Here is a 22,089-nt window from a genome sequence, read left to right as displayed (position 1 = left end):
GACCCAGGAAAGCCATGTGTGGACTCCGGACCCACAGAAACTGAGCCGATGCATTGGTGTTGTTTTAAGCTGCTGTGCTATACAGCAAGGTTAACTAATTCAACAAGGTTAACTAATACAAGGTTAACCAATATAACAAGGTTAACTAGTACAGATGGGAATGGAAGTTTAGTTATAGCAATGTTATTCAATTATTTTAACCCCAACTGAGGTGTATTGTCTAAGAATCCCATGTTGACCTATTATTAATTTTGTTGATAAAGAAGTGGGACTTACAAGCGAATTTATGGCCCTTTTATTCGGATAGCTTACTTTCTCAGCACAGACACCAGCTCTTGAACTGTCCCTGTGAACTACCCTGGAGGTCTTTACCTGTTGGGTCAAGGTACCTTCGTAATGGGTGAGGCTTTTGACTTTTTTCTAAGGTGGGAGAAAGACAGTTTTAAAAGGGGCTGCCATGTCTTCAGGTGCTTTCTAAAGCTGAGAAATTTCAGAAAATAGTACAGATATCAGAGGAAGATCTGTAAATGAATTCCCTTAAAACTAGTCTTAGAAAGTCTTCACACCCCCAGGGGTAAGGGGACACTGGTGAAGAGGACAGTTTTAGAGGCTTTCTGGTAGAAACGGGAGGCGCTCAGGCTATGATGGCAAGAACAGCATGGGGCTAAGGGGTGGGCACTGTGTGAAAGGCAGGAGGGGGACTAGAGAGTTTCAGGGCCATATGACTTAATAGATGACTTTATTATTTTTCAGCAATGGATGCTTCTACTTTTCCCAATTACAAGTATTGGATTCTGCAAGAACATAGTTAAAACTATTTGGTGAGGGATATAAATTTTACACATGGGACTAGATAAGAAAATTCAATTTTTGGCTCTCTGATATTAAAGTTTATATGAACACATGAAGCTTGAAACTTAAAAAAAATCTAAATGTAAAAAATTGGTTAAGTATTCATGGATATGTCTATATCCTTTATCATAAGCACGATATAATTAAGAATTCAACTATTTTTGAGTCTGCAAGTCAGATCCTGTCAAGTAACCTGCCATGTATGATCCAATCCTTTTAAAATTTTAAAGACAAATAGATTCAATAAATTTAATCTTCCACATGTTCTCAGAAGGAATTCTCAGAAGCATCCTTCAGTAATAAAACACAGTTGGATAATTCATTTACCCCAAATGAACTAGTAGCTGTGCATGCTGTGAGGTAGCAATGAAAGACTAAGATCTTCAGTAAAAATGGTACCCTCAATGCATAAGCATTCTCTCTTCACACGAAGAGAGGGAGTAACAAAGGAGTCATCTTTCATTATTTCATCAACTATTGGCATTTTCAAAGTTGTGTTTTTTTTTTTGCTCTGTGCTGGGCTCTTTTTTATTTTTTAAAATTAAATCTTTACTGTTAAAAGTATTACATATGTCCCCCTTCCCCCATTAGCTCCTTCTAACCCCCCTCCCCCCAGGCCAGTGATGGCGAACCTTTTGAGCTCGGCGTGTCAGCATTTTGAAAAACCCTAACTTAACTCTGGTGCCTGTCACATATAGAAATTTTTTGATATTTGCAACCATATTAAAACAAAGACTTATATTTTTGATATTTATTTTATATATTTAAATGCCATTTAACAAAGAAAAATCAACCAAAAAAATGAGTTCATGAATCACCTCTGACACGCGTGTCATAGGTTCGCCATCACTGCCCCAGGCTTTCACCACCCTATTGTCTGTGTCCATGGGTTATGCATATATGCATACAAGTTCTTTGGTTGAATAAGTGCCTGATTTCAGTTCTACAACAGCAATATCAATATTTACTTATTGAAATGTTTTTATTGAGTTTAGAGATAGAGGGAGAGAGAAGGAGAGAGAGAGAAACATCCATGAGGGGGGAACATCCATTGGGGATCACCTCCGACACCGGGGCATGTGCCCTGACTGGGATTCAAACTGGCGACCTCTTGGTGCATGGTCCGGTCCTCAACCAACTGAGCCACGCCGGATGGGCAATACCAATATTGACTTTGAAAGGTGTATTTATCTTTAAGCAGAGGACATTAACAGCTTCCAACACGGTCTCTAGGAATGATTCGCAGTTCCGAGCCGTGCTTTAGGAAGACATTTCCGGCAGTCTGTGCGGGATTTATTCCTATTCCATCATTGGTGATAATGGCACTCGTGGCGGCAGGAACTTTAAACTCTTCCGCGGCGAACTTCAAGACTGCGGTGAACGGTGTACTTTCAGGAACACTGAGTACTTTGTAGGGCAGCCGCGGGTCGGACGTCAGGGTGATCTTAAAGGAAACCTTGGACATGGTGGAGCGGGCCTGGGCGGAGACGCCGACGCTCGGGGCAGTCCTACTTCCACGGGGCAGTCCCACTTCCGCCGAGGTAAGGCCTCCTCCACGCCCAGCAGCAGATGGCTTTAGGCTCTAAACCAGGCCTTTAGAGCTTTCTAATTGGTCTCGGTGGAACCCCCACAGAAGTATTTCCTGGTTGGTGAAAAAGAAAAAAAATAGTATGTATTTTCTGAAGCTTCTTAAATGTAAAAGAAACGCGCGCTTCTTGTAAAAATGTCAAGAACAAGAAGTATGAGGTAAAACAGAGTTTGGCCTTCCCCTACCCGACGGGTACCTGGTTAACAGGTGTGCGTAGGTCCTCAGAGGTTCCTTCCAACCCGGACGATCCGCCTAAATCTCTCCGACAAGAACCACTAACTTTTAGAGACACCGGCCAGGCTCTCACGTGTGCGATTCCCTGACTATCTAGTGCGTTTCTCTCACCCCGTTTATGTCATGTGGCCCCATATGGGAGAGTTCCGCCAACGTCAGCGCCTCTGAACCGAGTGATCGGGGCAGGGGGGAAGGGCAGGAAGGGGCCGGCACCATCGGCTTCCTCCCGAAGAGAACTGCTAGCAGCTGCAGTCTCATTTTGGCGCCCCCGGAGGTCCCCCCAAACCAGGCCCGACCGGCCGCTCTTTAGAAACACTTACTGGACGCCCCTACGCGCCGCGCTCTCCCGCGCTTCTTGGGTACCTTTCTGCGAAGAGATGCCAATTTCTCCGGCGATCGCTCCCTCCAGGCGGCCTTTCTCGCCCACCTCTGAGGGGCTGCGCCTCCCTGCAGGGCCGGGTCCCGAGCGGAGAGTCCGGCGGGCCGCGGGCGGGCTGGCTCTCCTCCTCCGCGGGCGCCTGCGCAGAGCGCCCTCCCGGCACTGCGGGCGGGAGGCGGGGGCAGCCGGGAGAAAGGAAAGCTGAGGGGGGAAAGGGCCAAACCCTGAAATTACCCGGATGTGGTCTCCGCGCGCATGCTCAGTGTCCTCCCGACAAGTTGGCAGCGGCACCTCGGCCCTGGTCGTCGTCGCCGCTGCGGTAACGGAGCGGCTCGGGTGGCGGAGCCCGCGTTCGCGCCCGCCCGCTCTCCTCCGGAGGCCCTTCCCGCCCTGCCCTCGGCTCCGCGGGCCGCTCAGGGGACGCGAGCGGGTGAGGGGAGCCGGGCGCCCCGCGAGAGAGGCCCCCGCGGCGGGGCGGCCCGGGAGCTCGAGGCGGCCCGGCTCGCGCGGGCAGCGGCGCGGCGCCGAGGAGGGGCGGCCTGGCCCGGACGCCTCGGGGCGGGGGCCGAGGAGGGCTCCGGGCCGCCGGGGGGAGCGACGGGCCCGGCGCCCTCGCGGACTAGCCCCGGCGGGAGAGCGGACCGCCCTCGCCATCGCCGGAGTCCAGGTAGCGCGCCATGTCCCCTCCCCTCTTCCCCCCGGCCGGGCCCGCGCACCCCTCCCGCGGCTTCCCCGCCCGGGGCGGGCTCCCGAAGGCGGCGGCGGGGAGCGCGCGGGAGGCCGGAGGTCCGCGCGGGGGGCGAGCGCGGCCGCTTGTCCGGCCGGGCCAGGGCGCCCTTCGGGGGGTCGGGCCGGCCGGGCCGCGGCGCCTCGCGTCCCTCGGGCCCGGCGTCGGCCCTCCGGTCCCAGCTCCCTTCGCAGTGGGTCGCGGAACCGAGTGAAACTCGGAGACGGCGTCCCGGCCGCGGCCGCTCCTCTTTGTTGTGTCGAGGAGTTTCCCTGCGCGCCCGGCCGAGCGCGGGGGGCCGGCTGGAGTGTAGCGTTGCCTGAGCTGCCTGAACGCGAGTTAGACGTGGTGTGTCCTCCTTTCTTTGCTCCGGCCGCTGGTCTTCTCTCCGTCCCTTCCTTTCTCTCCGCGGTGCGCCATGCCAGCGTCTGTCCCGGCCGGGGTGTGCTCGTTCACTGTGTGTGAGTGTGGCGGGCGATGGCCGCAGGAGACGATCTCAGCGCCGCACCGAGCCGCCCGCTCCCGCCCAGCCCCTCATCCAGGAGAACAAGAAAGAAAAGGCATCGTCCACCTTATCGCTGGGGCTCCGCGCACTGGCTGTGAAATGGGTGGAGGGTGGAGGGCAGTGGCTCCATCACTTACCCCGACCTCGAAGTTCAGAGAAATGGGCGTATTTCGGTAACTTGAAAGGTTTCTTTGCGTGTATGGTGAGGTTTGGAAAGGCCCCTTGAGGATTGATGGCTGTGTTCACCCCTGAGAATCCTAGTGATTTTTAAAAGTGAATGTATTTGTTTCTTATTCATTTATACTTGAATTTAGTTTCTTTTAAAAAAATATTTATTGATTTCAGAGACGAAGGGAGAGGGAGAGAGAGATAGAAACATCAATGATAGGAGAGAATCATCCATCGGCTGGCTGCCTCCGGCACGGCTTTCAGCGGGGACGGAGCCCACCACCCGGCGTGAGCGCTGACCGGGGATCGAACTGAGCGACCTCCTGGTTCTAGGTTGCCGCTCAACCACTGAGCCATGCCGGCCGGGCTGAATTTAGTTCTTAATGCCTTTAGTTTTTGCATTATACTTCAAGGTGAAACTGCCGGTTATTTAGGAGTAATAAGAATAAGATAATGTGGAATCATTTACATTTGAATTGACAATCTAAAGGCATGTAATCTTGACTAATTTTTATTTAACAACCTTTGACTTTTGGCAGAATTAGCATCCTTTTAGTCTCTGTAAGCAGTTTGATTATTCGAAAATAAATACTTTCAAAAGTACATATTTTTGTAAAGTAATGTGATTTGGAACATTGTATTTGAATAATTTTTATTGGAGATTTTATAAATTGCCTTTGCCATGTTGAACAGAGTCTAAATATATTTCAGTTGAAATACAGCATACGAAATTCTAGCGTGTAACTTTTCTGCTAAGGATTTAATTTTCTCTTTTGGAAAGCTAGTACATGACATTTCAAGTTCTAAATGATTGATATAATTAACATTTAAAAATCTGATTTCTTATTAATGTTTTTTGATAATGTCACGATTTTTTTTAAATTGGGTTTATTACAGAACAAATGTAATGCAGGCTGGCCAAGCATTTAAGATTTGGAATATCTTTAGGTCTAACAGTGGTGATAGATTATGTAGGTTTAAGTTGTTGGAGTTAAAACTAAAAGCTTTCTAGGCAAAATTGATATACCATTTTGTGAGTCTATTAATAGAAGTGGCCTTTTCTTAGCTTTCCAGGTTTTTGGGAAAGGTTGCACCTTCTTTGATGTTTGAAGTGGGAGTGCCTAAGTAGAAACTTCCCTGTTCAGCGAAATGCCTTCATCTTAAATTTTGAGCTTAGAAAAAAAATACTTTAAATTGGTTTCAGGTTTAATGAAAATTTCTGCTGAGAAAGTCACTTTGAAATTTTTCAGAATAATTTTTATATGGATCATTGATCAAATGTCTCTGCTGTTTGAAGGAACTCTGCTTATACTAGGAGGCAGCAGATCTTTGTAAAAACCTATACTTCACTTTCCTAAACCACATTTTAGTTTAGCCATATCTCCATTTGTGTGTGAATTCTTTATTCTGCATTTCCCTTCAGATTCTCCCCCCCCCCCCCCCACCGGCCCCCAGTTAAAGAGCAAGTATAAAACTAATTTATGCTGTGCAGTCACACTCCAGCTCTCCGGTTTGGAAGCTGTTTTTTTCTGAGTGAGCTGGTGTTATAGTAACATCATTAGACACCATTCTAATTGAGCTGTGAATTGCTGAGGCTTCTACTAGGGCAGTTAACCCTATAGGATCTGCTCTGTTCATTATATTTAAAACGTATATTTATTAAATTTTTTATTTCTTTTAGAGACAGAAAAAGGGACAGGGAGGGAGAGAGAGTGAGAGATAGAAACATCAATGATGAGACTCATCCACTCCACTGACGGGCTGCCTCCTGCACACCCCTTGCTGGGGATCAAGCTGGCAACCCAGACATAAGCCCTGACCCAGAATCAAAACGTGACCTCCTGGTTCATAGAGCGGTGCTCAACCATTGGGCCACACTGGCTGAGCTTATTCAGTGATTTTAAAATGAATGGTTTTTTAAACATCTTATGTTAGCCATTTCAGTGCTCATTGTACATGTTGGATTTCCTTTTTTTTTTTTTTTTTCTATAAGATTGTGTAGTTAGGCAGTTTTGTTTTCTGTGTGTGTGTTTTTTTGTTGTTTTTTTTGCTTAAGTGCTGATTAATGGTGACTCTCAGATAATGGTTAATCATGTATAAAGCTAATTAGTTTCAGTGATTTTATTATTTTCTACACTAAATAAAAGGAGCTAGGTTAGCATAACACATTCAATTTTGTTAAATTATTAAATTTGGGACTTTTTGCTCAACAGTTGGTAAGGATTCAGTTGTTTTAAAAAGAGAAATTCAGACAGTTGAAAAATTTGTCTAGGTATTCATTTGAGTGACTTTCAGTATGATACTGTTTACATCATAATATGCCAAAACATATGCTTGATAATGGGTCAGATTTAGAATTTTTGGATTTTTTTTCTTGTTCTAAAATGTGTAATTTTGGTGATGAGAAATGTGGCTGAATTTCTGGTTCTCGGGAACAAGGTATTTTGGGTTGTGTCACTTTGACATTATTACATGATGTAATTGGCATCCAGGAAAATTTATTTTAACCATGAGAGTGGATAAAAATGAGAGTAGTGCTTACTAGTAAAACTAGAATAATAAGTGATCAGAATCTTATAATTTTAAGTCTTTTTAAAAAATGTTTTTATTGATTTTTAGAGAAGGATAGAGATAGAGAGGAACATCATGGGTCAGCTGCTTCCTGCATGCTCCCTACTGGGGATCCAAGCCCGCAACTGGGCCTGCTCACTGACCCAGAATTGAACTGCTGACCTCAACCACTGAGCCACACTGGCTGGGCCAATTTAAGTCTTGATTATTTGCTACTGCAAATCGCATCATAGGTAGGATATGGTAGAAAGCTACCAGAGGCCGATTGTAATGAGTATCTGTTATTGCATCTTAATTTCAATTTTGGTGATAATTGTAAATGCTGTTAAACTCAAGAACTATATTTTATTGTGTACATTTTTTTAAAAATATATTTTATTGATTTTTTTACAGAGAGGAAGGGAGAGAGATAGAGAGTTAGAAACATCGATGGGAGAGAAACATCGAACAGCTGCCTCCTGCACACTCCCTACTGGGGATGTGCCCGCAACCCAGGTACATGCCCTTGACTGGAATCGAACCTGGGACCTTTCAGTCCGCAGGCCGACGCTCTATCCACTGAGCCAAACCGGTTTCGGCTTATTGTGTACATTTTAAATGAGAATTCTTTGCAGTCTGGAAAATTTATAACTGTGTGGGGTTCATCTTTTTTTTTTTTAATCCTTATCAGAGGGTATTTTTTTCCCATTGATTTCTAGAGATAGTGGGAGGAGGAAGGGGGGAGAGAGAAACATTGACATGATAGAGAGAAATCGATTGGTTGCCTTCTGCACATGCTCCTGCAGGGACTGGGGACCCTGCAACCAAGAATTGAACCTGGGACCTTTCAGTCTGTGGGCCAACGTTCTAACCACTGAGCCAACTGGACAGGGCTGGGGTTCATTTTTTTAATGTTTTTCTTCAGCTCCCAATGTTTAGGACAGTGGTTCTCAATCTTGGATGCACTTTGAAATCCCTTGGGGAGCTTTACAAACCTTGATGGCTGGATCCCATCCCCAGAAATTGTGATTCAGTTGGCTTGGGGTATAGCCTGGTGAGAGTTCTGAAGTGGTTGAGCTATTAGGGTCCTCTAACTTTTAAAAAAACATTTTTGTTTATTGATTGCTGAGAGAGAGAGAGAGAGAGAGAGAGAGAGCGAGCGAGAGAGCGAGCAGTTTGTTACTCTACTGATGCATTCATTGGTTGCTTCTTGTGTGTGACACCTGATGGGAGATCGAACCCAAAACTTTGGCAAATGGGGCGACATTGTCTAACCAGCTGAACTACCCGGCCAGGGCAGGGTCCTCGAAAACTTTATTTTTTTAACTTTCACTTGTGTCAGCTTTACACTCTAATACATTGATATACATATGCATAATGTAATCATCTCACATCTAACTTAATGGGCCCCTTGAAGATACTACCTCATATGTTTTGCTTCCAAGTCTGTTCCTTCATCTCTCCTCTCCCCTATTTTCTACTGTTCATTGTTCAATTCGTTTGAACTGTCTGGTAGCAAGTTTTAGAATGCTGTATTTCCCGTGATGAGAGATTGGTATATCATCACTATCCTAACATGGAAGTTTATCTTTTAAAGCACTCTAAAATGCTTACTTGGCTCCTTTTAGAGACTGTTTAGGTGCCAAAATTAACATTTAAACTCCCAAAGGAACTTGGTCTTTATAGGGGTAATCTGTTTGGAAACCATAAAATTTTCTAGACACCAAATAGTCACTTGAATGGTTCCTGAGATGCAGGTTGCATTGATTTAGCTTTTGCTGTCAGGCTTTAACTTGAATACTGTGAGAAAGTTGCCCAACAAGCCCAACTAGTTGGTAGTTCTAGAGATAGTGGAAGGGAGAAGGAAGGGGGGAGAGATCATTTGTGCAGGTAGCTTCAGTTCTCCATCTATATCACTCGAAGCACCCGTCTAAGACCAGTTGCATCTCTGTCTCTGGAACAGCTATTTAAAAAAATAAAACAAAATATTATTCTTTCCCTCAGCACACCTCTTTTCAACACACACGGATTCAGAATTGGGAATAAAGTAGAGGGGGCATGGGAATCTGTATAACAAAGTACCTCTTGGTTTTAAAGGCTTTGGATATTTTAGTATGCTTATCTTATTGCTTCATTTGTTTTAATACAGTACAGACTTTATTTTACAATCATTAGTGCACTGGAACAATTTACTTAAAGTTCATCACCCTCAATTTGCATATTTAGAATGCAAATCTTATTCATGATTTGAATAAAAGGACTGCTACTGAATATTTGTCTTTGTAATAAGGTATGACTTCTGTATCTTAGTGTGGATGAATGTATATGCACTTCAGGTCCTTTTCAAGTCAAAATATATTTCTAAATGGAAAACTGAGTTAACGCTATTTATTCACTGGTGGTATTCAAGCATTTGATATCAATAGATGACCAGTCATTGTAATTGAATCATCTGGTGGAAGGATGACTGGAAATAATACACAATGGGGTAAGATAAACCAATTGAAGGAAGAGTCTTATGTATATGGATATGCAGCAGGCTAATAGTAAAGTGACATAACATCTATGTAATTAGTCTTTTAATCAGTTGCATATATTCATGATATTGTATTTTGTTTCACTGTCTTTCTTGGTAATTTGTAAAGGGAAAAGGGTAGATTAGTGTACACTAGATTAGTGCCTTATAAAACTGACACCTCAGACTCCTAGAGTGCTTTTTGAAGGCAGGGCTCCACTCTTTATACTAGTACTAGAGGCCCAGTGTACGAAATTCATGCATGAGGGGGGCGTGTCCCTCAGCCTGGCCTGCACCCTCTCCAATCTGGGACCCCCTTGGGGGATGTCTGACTACCGGCAGTCAGACATCCCTCTCGCAATCCAGGACCACTGGCTCCTAACCACTCACCTGCCTGCCTGCCTAATGCCCCCAACAGCCCTCCCCTGCAGGCCTGGTCGCCCCCAACGACCCTCTCCTGCAGGCCTGCTTTCCCCCAGCTACCCTCCCCTGCAGGCCTGGTTGCCCCCAACTGCCCTTCCCTGCAGGCCTGATCTCGTCCCCAACTGCCCTCCCCTGCCGGCCTGATCACCCCTAACCCCCTGCGAGCCTGATCTCGCCCCTAACTGCCTCTGCCTCGGCCCCACCACCATGGTTTTGACCAGAAGGAAGTCAGATGTCTGGAAGATGGCCGGTTGACCTGGTCTAATGAACATATTACCCTTTTATTAGTATAGATATATTTAATAGGGCTAGGCTAACCTGCAGGGTATTCTGATACAGCCCTTTTTGAAAGAATAATCTAGATGACTTGATGGTCTTCTTCATTTAAAAGGTTTTATGAAATGTATTTTTCAGTTATCAGCTGTTAAAATATACTTTAGTTTCCAATTTTTTAAAACAATGTTTCCCAGAGTGTGGTCCATAGACTCCAGATGGAGGTGGTCCCCATGATCCTTTCCTGTTAGGACATTCATGAAGTCAAAATTATTTTCATAATAAAACAGATGTTAACTTGTCTTTTTACCATGTGGGCATTTGCACTGCTGGTGAAGAAGCAGTGGTGGGTAAACTGCGGGCACCTTAGTGGCAGCAAACTGTATGAATCCTTATTGTGTTCTTCACAGCCAAACACACACGTTAAGCATTAGAAAAAATGCTAGTTTTACTTAGGAGTATCCTTGGTGAAGCAGTAAAAGTTTTAATATTTAAAATCTGTCCCCTGGAGTGCATATCTTTTTAATACTCAGCATGATTAAATAAAAGCGAGCATAAAGTACTTCTGCACTTTGAAGTACAAGGTTCATCTCTGGGAAAAGCGCTTGTGTGATTGAGGTGCAAGCTAAACTAGCTGGGTTTTTTAAAAAATATATATATATAAAGACTTTGTAGTTGACTTTTTAGAAACAGAGAGAGAAACATCAATGTGAATGTGAAACATTGATAGGCTTCCTCTTCCTCTTGCACATGCCTCACCGGGGATCAAGTCCAAAACCTGGGCATGTGCCCTGACCAGGAATCGAACCAGCAGCCTTTCAGTGCATGGGAGGATGCCCATCCAACTGAGCTGCACCGGCCAGGGCTAAAGTTGGTGCTTTTTAATGGGATACTACTTTTATTTTTACGTAAAAGAATGACTGATATATAAACCATAGTTACACAGATTTGATATTTCGCAGGTATTTTTTGAAAATGAATGAAGAGCCTGACCAATATGCCTCAGTGGTTGAGAGTTGACCCATGCACCAAAGTTACAGGTTCGATTACTGGTCAGGGGACATTACCTGGGTTTTGGGCTGGATCGCCAGCAGAGGGTAGCCAGTCAATGTTGATGTTTCTCATTGAAGTTTCTATCTCTCCCTTCCTCTCTCTAAAATCAATAAAAACATATATTAAAAAAACTTCCTCCTCTGCCCACCTTAAAAAAAGGAAAGAAAATGAGTGAACAAATTGGTGGTGCTATTAAGGTATGTTATTAAAATACATAAAATCTTTCAACATTTGGAAGATCTGTATAACTCGTTAAACTAATATTTTCCCAGATGACCAATGCATGATGTTACAAAATCATGCATGGGTAAGGAGGTCCATTCAAAATACATTATAGACCAATGGATTTTTATATAGCAGAGCCAAGAAATTCATTGATGTGGATTCAGGTTTCACGTTGCAATTAACATTAAGAATTGCCATTTGTTGCACTTGGTGTTGAATAAAAATTGAATATCCATTACCTTAAAAGGCCATTAAAATATTCCTCATTTCCAATTATTTATCTATGTGAGGCACATTTTCTTCATATACTTTAACCAAAACAACATGTCATAACAGATTGAATGTAGAAGCAGATGAGAGTACAGAAAAGTGTTAATTTTTAAATAAGATCATTTAAGTGAAGCTGGTATACCAATATGATGATTGTTTATTTTAATTTTCATTGAATTTGTTGGGGTGACATTGGTTAATAAAATTATATAGGTTTCAGGTGTACTATTTTATAGTGCGTCATCTGTATATTGTATTGTGTATACACCACCCAAAGTCAGGTCTCCTTCCAACACCATTTATTGCCCCTTTACCCTCTTCTACCTCTCTCCAGCCCCCTCTGGAAATCACCAGTGTTGCAGTATGATATTTAAATCTAAGACCTATGGGTAAACAAGCACACTTCTAAATTTGTTTCTTATACTTCATCTTAAAAGTTATCACAAAAACATTCTGATTGTATTATTCCCATCCCAGGTTTTTAAATCACTAATACCTAGGTCTATAATCCTTTGTGCTTTTGGAAGGTTTTCTTTTGATGACCCTGAACTCTTGAATGTTCCTCTGTTTAGAAGAGGGGTCCTCAAACTACGGCCTGTGAGCCACATGCGGCCCGAAAACATTTATCCGGCCCGCCGGGTGTTTTTGCCGCCGCTGCCTGTCCTGCTCAGCTGCCGCCTGTCCTGCTTAGCAGCCGACTCGTCCTGGGCCCACAGTGCGCATGTGTGGAATGTCTGAGGGACAGTGAACTGGCCCCGTTTAAAAAGTTTGAGGACCTCTGGTTTAGAATCTAGGCTTTAGCTTGTGCTACAGGCTGTTGAACTAAACATGCAGATTATTTTTTCTTGGTTTTAAGCCTATGATTAGAATTTCTTCCTAGTGATATTTCACCAGGTTAGACTTTTTTTTCTTGTTAACTTAAGCACTTTTCTCAAATATTTCTGTATTGTTTATTGATCATTAATAAAATACCTATAACTTATAGAAAATATACTTGTATGTTTGTTCCATATATAATGCAGCTGATAATTCAAAAGTAGACATCTGAGAAATAAAAACATACCAACATTAATTAATTAAAGTTTATGAACTCCATGAGAGCCCTTCAGGCCAGCAATTAGCCTTTTTATTTTTAGAGTAACTTAATTAGCTTGGGGTTGCTGTTAGATCCATATGGTCAACATCAGGTGGCACATTATGATTAAAACAAGGCTAGAGACAAAATCCTATCTAATAAAAGAGAAACATGGTAATTAGTGTACGACCGCTACCCTTCCCATTGGGTAATCAGTGAGATATGCAAACTAACTGCCAACCAAGATGGTGGCCAGCAGCCAGGCAGCTTGAAACTAACATGAGGCTTGCTTGCTTCAGTGACGGAGGAAGCCAAGCTTCCCTGCCTGCCTTGCCAGCCTCTCAGCTGCACTCTAAGCAACATTGTAACAAATATAGAAGCTAAACAAAACCCCAGAATCTGCTTTAGTCCGGGGCTTCAGCCAGCAGGATCGCAACATTGTTTCAAATACAGAAGGTAAACAAAGGCCAGAAACCTGCTTTCAGCAGCGGAGGCCTAAGAGCTGGAGCCAAGCCTGAGAGCTAAAGCTGGCCCAGAATAAAAAAGAAAAAGAAAAAAAGGAGCGGTTGGGAGCTTCAGTCATTCGCCAGCCTGAAAACAGCCCTCAGCCCCTCACCCAGACTGGCCAGGCACCCCAGTGGGGACCCCCACCCTGAAGGGGGTGTGACCAGCTGCAGACAGCCATCATCCCCTCATCCAGGCTGGCCAGGCACCCCAGTGGGGACCCCCACCTTGAAGGGTGTGTGACCAGCTGTAAACAGCCATCGTCCCTTCATCCAGGCTGGCCAGGCACCCCAGTAGGGACCCCCATCCTGATCCAGGACACCCTTCAGGGCAAACCAGCCGGCCCCCACCCGTGCACCAGGCCTCTGTCCTATATAGTAAAAGGGTAATATGCCTCCCAGCACCGGGATCAGCGGAGCCGCGAGGCCTCCCGGCACTGGGATCAGTGTGACGGGGCAGCACCCAAACCCCCTGATCGCCCTGCAGCTCTATGTGTGACAGGGGGCGGGGCCACAACCTCCCTATCGGCCCTGCTCTGTTCGTGACAGGGTGCGGCGCCCCAACCCCCTGATCCGCCCTTCTCTGTGTGTGACGGGGTGGTGCCCCAACTCTCCTATCGGCCCTACTCTGTCAGTGACAGGGGGGAACTCCCCAACCCTCTGATCGGCCCTGCTCTGTGCGTGACAGGGGGGAGCTCCCCAACCCCCAGATGGGCCCTGCTCTGTGCATGAAAGGGGTAGCTCCCCAACCCCCTGATCGACCCTGCTCTGTGCGTGACAGGGTACGGAGCCCCAACCCCCCTGATCGGCCCTGCTCTGTGCGTGACAGGGGGTAGCTCCCCAACCCCCAGATGGGCCCTGCTCTGTGCGTGAAAGGGAGAAGCTCCCCAACCCCCTGATCGACCCTGCTCTGTGCCTGACAGGGTACGGAGCCCCAACCCCCCTGATCGGCCCTGCTCTGTGAGTGACAGGGGGCAGCGCCCCAACCCCCTGATTGGCCCTGCTCTGTGCATGACCGGGGTGGCGCCGCAACCTGCCCATCAACCCTGCCTTGAGTGTGACAGGGGGCTGTGCCCCAACCCCCCAATCGGCCCTACCCTGAGCGTGACAGGGTGGCATCGCAACCTCCCAATCCGCCCTGCTCTGTGCATGACAGGGGCGGCGCCCCAACTCCCCAATCAGCCCTGCTCTGAGCCCGACCAGGGGCTGCACCTAGGGATTGGGCCTGCCCTCTGCCACCAGGAGCAGGCCTAAGCCAGCAGGTCGTTATCTCCCGAGGGGTCCCAGACTGCGAGAGGGCACAGGCCGGGCTGAGAGACCCCCCCTCCCCCCCCCCCCCCCCCGAGTGCACAAATTTTTGTGCACCGGGCCTCTAGTACACAATAAGTAGATAGATAAAAGAACAAAGCTTTGTCCCTTCTAGTGACTTTCTACCTCCCATTACCACTGTCACCATGGGATTATTTGTTCTATTACAGTTCTATTTTATCTAATACCTGTGTGTTAGAGACTTTCAGATAGGCTTCTCTATTGAGCTCTTTAAAATTTAGCATACTTAACCTCTTAAATCTTATTCTGTCATCTTTCAATTAATCTGTCTAGGAGATGGGTCATCTGTTAAAAAAATGTTTTTATTGATTTCAGAGAAGAAAGGAGAGAGAAAGAGAAACATCAGTGATAAGAGAGAATCATCCATCAGCTGCCTCCTGCACACCCCCACTGGGGATCGAGCCCACAACCGGGTTTGTGCCCTGACGGGGAATTGAACTGGTGACTTGGTGCATAGGTTGATGCTCAACCACTGAGCCACACCAGCCGGGCAGTGGTCATCTTTTGACTGTCCCTTCTTTTCATCCCTTATACTTAGGTGATTAAAATATCTAGTCTGTTCTACTTAGAAACACTTCTTTTGTTTTCCTTGCCCATATCTCTGGTCTAGGCCCTATTACTCTTCTGATTACTGTCTCCTAACTAGTTTTCTGTTTCACTTTCTAAAGCTATTCTCCATCTTCTTACTATAGTTTTCTTTCTAATGGATATCTAATGTTTTTATTTCTCCCCCTCTTTCCTATCATGGACATACTCTAGACAAAACATCTGTATTCTTATCCCTTTGCTTTTCCCTATGATATCCTTTGAGCCTGGCAAATTCTAATTCACATGTGGTAGTCATTGGTACTATTCTACCAATAATCAGTCTGATGGCTCTCTTCTGTCTTGCACTTCTCTGTCTCCCACCCCAACCTTGAAACTAGGCATGGTTCAGGGCTTCTCTACCTTGGCAAAATTGACATTTGGGGCTAGATAAATTTTTGTTGTAGGTGGCTGTCCTGTGCATTGTAGGATGTTTGGCAGCAGCCCTGGCTTTTACCTGCTAGATGCCAGTAGCGTTCTGCTTCTCACTTCCCCATTCCAGTTGTGAAAATCAAAAATGTCTCTAGATATTGCCAAATGACCCTGGGGGACAAAGTTGCTCTGGTTGAGAACCACTGACATGGCCGTATGACTTTGGCTGGTCAAATGTGAGCAGAAGGGATGGTCGACCTTTGAAAGACAGTGCATGAATTATCCTATCTCTTCCCCGCCATTTAAGGACATATGTAGAGATAAAGTCTTTGTTAGCCTAATCCCTGAGAGAGAACAATGAGCAGTGCTCCCAGTTTATGCAGAAAATACACCTGTGATTTAAGCTATTGACATTTTGGGGGTTGGTTGTCACTGCAACATAGTGTAGCCTAGCCTGACTGATATATCATGGTAAGATATAGTTTACACGTGGACTTTCCATGCTTTCTCACTTACAATCCCAATTCACTTTAACACCTATCTCTTTTGGCATCTGTTACTTAGGGTAATATATTTGGATCTTCTGTATCCATGATTATCAGTGGAGTAAGTATTGCTCCTTAAGGGATGTGGATATTAGTGGGAGGAGCTTTGGTGGGTGGGGGGTGGGGATGCCATCTTGCAGTGTGAAGGATTTTGAAGAATTATGTTGGATCCACAACACTTTCAAATGCCCCAAAAATTTGTGTAGGAGGAAACATATAATTAACCTAGAATCAAACTCCATCTTAATATGTAATCAATTTTTCAGAAGTCAAGTTTCTATTAATTTGGTTTCTTTCTTTAAAAAAAGAAAAAAAATATGTATGTATATTTCAGAGAGGAAGGAGAAGGAGAGAGATAGAAGCATCAATGATAAGAGAATCATTTACTGGCTGCCTCCTGCATGCCCCCTACTGGGGATCAAGCCTGCAACCTGGGCATGTGCCTTGACCAGGAATCAAACCACGACCTCCCGCCTCCTGGGTTGATGCTCAACCACCAAGTCACGCTGGCCAGGCTCTTAATTTGGTTTCTTAATGAAGTTGTTTTCTTTGGCACTTTATCAGGAGTTCACCATTTTGGAAAATCCATGTCCAACTTTATCACTGTGCTATTTGAGGTGCCAAAACAAAACACCTGTAGTTGTCATATTTATGATGATTCTACATATAAGTGCAAGCGTCTATCATTTTTATTATATTATCTAAATTTATTGATATGCTGGAGCATTTTTGTTAAAATACATACTTTATTATATATTAATCTTCTCCTTTAACAATTATGGCATTGTTAAAATTTTTAAAATATGTCAAATAGGTTAGAATTGTTTCAAGAATGCTAATGGTGATATAAATTATTTGTTACAAAATGAGATGTTGGTCTGATAGAGTTGAGAACTTTTTCATTATGTGTTGCTTGTTTTGTATCTGTGGTAATTTGCACATAGTAGGTAGATACAATGTTGGATTGGTCAATTTGTGGTTTCAGATTGCTTTTATGTACATTGTTGCATTTGATTAGCATAGCAAGTCTGAAAAGTTAGCAAGGCATGTATTTTTCCCATTTTATAGATGAGAGACTTGGAGGAGATGTTAACTTGCTTCAGTCATGCTGCTAGAGCTTTAATTAGAACATATAATTTTATTTATACCGACTAGTGCCCTTGTCTACTCTCATTACATAGCACTCTTTAAAAAATTACAATATAGAGCTATTTAATATAGGAAAACATCTGTACACCCCTGCTGATACTATTTTTTATACAAAGAACTTTTTGATAATGTTTTTAGACACTTGTGGTCAGAGGAATACAACAAAGACAAACACATGAAAAAGCTCTTTTTTAAAAAAATACATATTTTTATTGATTTCAGGGAGGAAGTGAGAGGGAGAAAGAGATAGAAATATCAATGATGAGAGAGAATCATTAATAAGCTGCCTCCTACATGCCCCCCACTGGGGATCAAGCCTGCAACCCAGGCATGTGCCCTTGACCGGAATCGAACCTGGGACCCTTCAGTCCACAGGCTGATGCTCTATCCACTGAGCCAAACCAGCTAGGGCTGAAAAAGCTCTGTTTAAGAAAGCAAAGATATTTTCATTCATTTTCAAAGATATGTGCAATTAAAACAGTTTTTGAGATACCATTAGGCCCAAAGATAACTTAGATTTTAGAAATGATAACATCTGATGGTGAGATTATGGTGAAATAGCGATACTCAAACACTTCCATTACATTATAAATTGGTACAAATCTTTTGGAATGTAATACCAGAAAATGAGTTCAACAACAAAGTACTTGCACTATTCAAAATTATTGCAAGGAAATGCCACAGATCAAAAAGCTATAGTCAACCCACAAACTTTTACCTGGTATATGTCAGGAACTGCATGGTACTGGGAATTTTTAAGATGAGAAAGTGTTGCTGCTTTCTTGAACTTCTAGATTTGTGGTAACAAAGTGTGAGACAAAATACATAATCAACTAACTATAATACTATGTGTTTTAATTGGGGTATATTTTAAATTTGCTGTAGAGATCAAGTAATACACAGGGGACATATAGTAAACAGACCAGGGAAGTAATTCTCCTCTAGGATTGGGAGGAGAAGAGATAGGGTGTTAGGGTGTGGTCCTGGAAAAACTGAGATATTTAAAGGGCACTTGAAGGATGGCTAGGACTTACCAAGTGGATAAAATGGGACAGAATGTTTTACACTGAAGAAAAGCATGAGAAAGAATCTGAAAGCACATACAGAAATGCATTGATGATAATAAGGGGCACTTAAGTGTCCTAGGAATTATTCATAATAATGAATAAGATGTATACAGTTGCTGCCCCTAGAGCTTTCAGTCTAGAAACTAAAATTGTTACGAGGCGGCATTCAGAGATTTTAAACTGGTGACACTCATGGGCCAGATTTGAGTTTGAAGGTGTATTTTATTTGACATACACAGTGGTTTCTTGCTTTTCCTCTTTTCCCTCCATTTTCCCCACAAATAAATATTGGGAAATAACTTAAAAATGAGATTTCACATACAAATGGACATTGAAGATCTACCAGCATGGACTAGCATTCTGAAATGTCTCTTCCACTGGAAATGCATAGTGGCTACCCATTTTGATGAGCATGCACTTGTACTCCTCTCCATATATCTTTACACCTGGCACATTTTATTCATTATAAAATTTGCCTGGCTCCTATATTTGAGTTGTGAGTCCTTGGATGGTCTACTTTAGCCCCTGCCCTCCTAAATTTTGACAAGTTTTAATAGGAGAAAGTGCATAAAAATGCATAGTGTGTTTTAGGGGGAAAATTTTTTAAACAATTAAAATAAACATTTTGGTATTTAGATAATAGCTGTTTTTTATTGAACTGTATCACTTTATGGTATAGACTTTCTCATTTGAGCTCTATACACTCTCCTTTTAATCCAGATTCAGAGTTTAAGACAAATTAACTTAATTTCTTCAACTACTTATTGTGTGGGCTAGGATTCTTTTTTATTATTTCCTTTTTAAAAATATATTTCTATTAATTTCAGAGAGGAAGGGGGAGGGAGGGAGGGAGGGAGGGAGGGAGGGAGAGAGAGAGAGAGAGAGGAAGAAAGAAAGAGAGAGAGAGAAACATCAATGATGAAAGAGAATAATTGATCAGTTGCCTCTTGCACGCCCCCTATTGGGGATTGAGCCTGCAACCCAGGCATGTATCCTGACTGGGAATTGAACTGTGACTTCCAGGTTCATAGATCGAAGCTTAACCACTGAGCCATGCCAGCTTGGCTAGGATTCTAATGCAGATCTCTGACTCCAATGCCTCCATCCCCCCATGTAGGTAAATTTTGGTTATCTGGAAAGTGTACCTTCAAATATGTATCTATTGAATGTGCTAAGTATCCAAAGATATAAGAAAAACTGCCTTTTCTCTGCATGGGGCTTATCATTAGCTGAGGAGACAGGCATTTACGTAAAACAGATAACAATAAGGGGGAACACATGTTAAATACCAAGTGATTGATATAAATTCTAAGGATGCCCCAAACTGCAACAATGCCAGGGAGAATAGAAAGGAGGAGATTGGGAATGACAACTGAAATACGGAAAGGATTCCTGAATAATCAATGGAAAACTAGCAAGAGAGAACCCTGATACCCAAGGACTGAAGGTGGAGAAGGCATATAGACTGGTAGGAGGGGCAGAGGCGAGAAAGGGCTGGCTGGGCACCCACAGACAGCAGCTGAAGTCCCAGAGAGATATCTCAGCTGTGGAGGGTTGCCCCTGAGAACTCTGAGAACTATTCCTGAAGCTGGGCTCCCCAGCAGAGAACACCAAACTCAGGAGGGTACCCACATAACATTTGGCTGTGAAAAGCAGTGGGGTGCTGTCTGTCAGGGAGTGGCAGCTGAAAGTTTGGGCACCCTCTTAAAGGGCCAATGCACAAAAATTCCTTATGGAGCCACCCACCTTGTGCTTTGGCAGAGGGAGGTTGAAGTGGACTGGAGCTGTGAGAGCAGAACCCAGGACGGGACTCGGGATAAAGCTCAGAAGGCAGACCCCCAAGTTTCCTGGGCTGAGTCATTCCCTCACACAGCAGAGGACATCTTTCCCACATAGACATCTGTTTCGGCTGGGGGGAAGACAGTTGACACACCCTATTGGAAAACACTTTGCCCTGAGGCCACTTAAGAGATTATTAGCCTCCAGACAGAAGCAACTACCCCACCCTGTTGAAAAAAACTCTCACCACACCTGAGGACAATTCCCCAGGGGCAATTCAAGTCAGAATCCTATTAATCTGTAGACAGAGGTGGTCTCCGGAGGATTTGAGTCTTTGCCTGATCCAATTAGTCAGAAACAGCTTTTAACACTGTCCTGCACTAGAGATTGAGATTCATAGAGGATCTGCCTAATACATAGTCACAAACACAGACAACCAAAATGAGGAAACAAAGAAACAACCCCCAAATGAAAGAACTAGAGAATTCTTAAGAAGTAGAGATAAATGAAGCAGAGATAAGAAATTTATCTGAAACAGAGTTTAGAGTAATGATGTTAAAAATGCTCAACAGTATGAAAAAAGATATAGAACTATGAAAAAAGAACAGTCAGATAAAGAATGACATAACAATAAATAAGGAACACATTGGAAGGAATACACAGCAGATTAGGGGAAGCTGAGGATCGAATCAGTCAATTAGAAGACAGAGTTGAAAATATCACTCAATTAGAGAACCAAAAAGAAAAAAAACAATTAAAAAACAGGAGGACAGCTTAAGGGAGCTGTGGGACAATGTGGAGCGTAACAATATTAGAATAGCAGGTGTGCCAGAAGAGGCAGAAAGGGAGAAAGGAATAGAGAAGGTGTTTGAAGAAATAATGGTAGGAAACTTCCCTAACCTGGTAAAGGAAGAAGTCACACAAGTTCAGGAGGCACAGAGAACCTTGAACAAGAAGAACTCAAACAGGTCCACGCCCAGACACATCATAATTAAAATGCCAAAAATTAAAGACAGAGATAATCTTAAAGGCAGCAAAAGAAAAGAAAATTTATTTGCAAAGGAGTTCCCATAAGGCTGACACCTCATTCAAAATAGACGGTCAAATAAAGAGCTTCCCAGGCCAAAAAAAAAAAGGCTAAAGGAGTTCATTACCACTAAGCCAGCATTATAAGAAATGCTAAAGGGATTGCTGTAAGGGATTGTTGAGAAGAAGAAACAGAGAGAGAAACCTGGCCATACAGAATTAAAATGGCTATAAATAAGTACCTCTCAATAATAACCCTAAATGTAAATGGACTAAATGCTCCAATCAAAAGGTGTAGGATAGCTGAATGGATACAAAAACATGACCCAACTATACGCTGTCTACAAGAGACCCACCTCAAAAAAAAAAAAGACACGCACAGAAAGTGAAGAGTTGGGAAAAAATTTTCCAAACAAATGGAAAAGAAAAAAAAAGCTGGCATAGCAATACTCATATCCAGCAAAATAGACTTTAAAAGCATCATGCTAAGTGAAATAACCCAGTCGGAGAAAGATAAATATCATAGGATCTCACTCATTTGTGGAATATAATAAACAACGAACTGATGAACAAAAATAGAGCCAGAGGGGGAAAAATATACTAGAATATAATAGAAGTAATCCTGTTATTTGCAGATTTTTAATATTTCCTACAACTTTTGTGATATTTGGTAATATTATACTTAAAATCCTTTTACTCTTGAAATATTAATGTATATTGCATGTAATATATGTAAGATCATTTTTCCTGAATAATTGGTGTTTATTTCATGTAACATCATATTTAAAATACTTTTTCTTGAGATATTAATGTTTATTGGATGTAACATATTTATAAGATCGTTTTACTTGAAATATTAAGGTTTATTGCATGTCACATATTTGAAATCGTTGTTTT

The 22,089-nt window shown here is 43.3% G+C and overlaps 2 protein-coding genes across 6 annotated transcripts in view; one reads left to right on the top strand and one right to left on the bottom strand.

The window, feature by feature from the left end:
- Window positions 1–1,815: 1,815 nt before the first annotated feature.
- On the bottom strand, window positions 1,816–4,436 carry LOC118662912 (ubiquitin-fold modifier 1). 4 transcript variants are annotated; one of them, XM_036321932.1, is made up of 2 exons: window positions 2,995–3,214; window positions 1,816–2,494 (listed from the first exon to the last, which is right to left on the bottom strand). In XM_036321932.1, exon 2 carries the CDS (start codon window positions 2,315–2,317, stop codon window positions 2,060–2,062), a length of 258 nt encoding a protein of 85 aa, XP_036177825.1. In that variant the 5' UTR covers window positions 2,318–2,494; window positions 2,995–3,214; the 3' UTR covers window positions 1,816–2,059. The 4 variants fall into 4 exon arrangements, with proteins under 4 accessions (XP_036177825.1, XP_036177826.1, XP_036177822.1 ...); XM_036321933.1 differs by lacking the exon at window positions 2,995–3,214 and adding an exon at window positions 2,637–2,847; XM_036321929.1 differs by having other exon boundaries at window positions 2,319–2,494; window positions 2,995–4,436.
- Window positions 3,591–22,089, top strand: part of SMAD4 (SMAD family member 4) — a 61,192-nt gene continuing 42,693 nt past the window's right edge. For both annotated transcript variants that reach the window (XR_004969927.1, XM_036321925.1), the window contains exon 1: window positions 3,591–3,720. The gene's annotated coding sequence lies outside the window, so the exon portion shown is untranslated. The remainder of the gene's footprint in view (window positions 3,721–22,089) is intronic.

The sequence above is a fragment of the Myotis myotis genome, unplaced genomic scaffold (assembly GCF_014108235.1).
Source record: "Myotis myotis isolate mMyoMyo1 unplaced genomic scaffold, mMyoMyo1.p scaffold_m19_p_9, whole genome shotgun sequence".
In the NCBI taxonomy this organism is placed as follows: Eukaryota; Metazoa; Chordata; class Mammalia; order Chiroptera; family Vespertilionidae; genus Myotis; species Myotis myotis.
The sequence above is the reverse complement of the archived record's forward strand: the minus strand, read 5'-3'. Positions and strand labels throughout refer to the sequence as shown.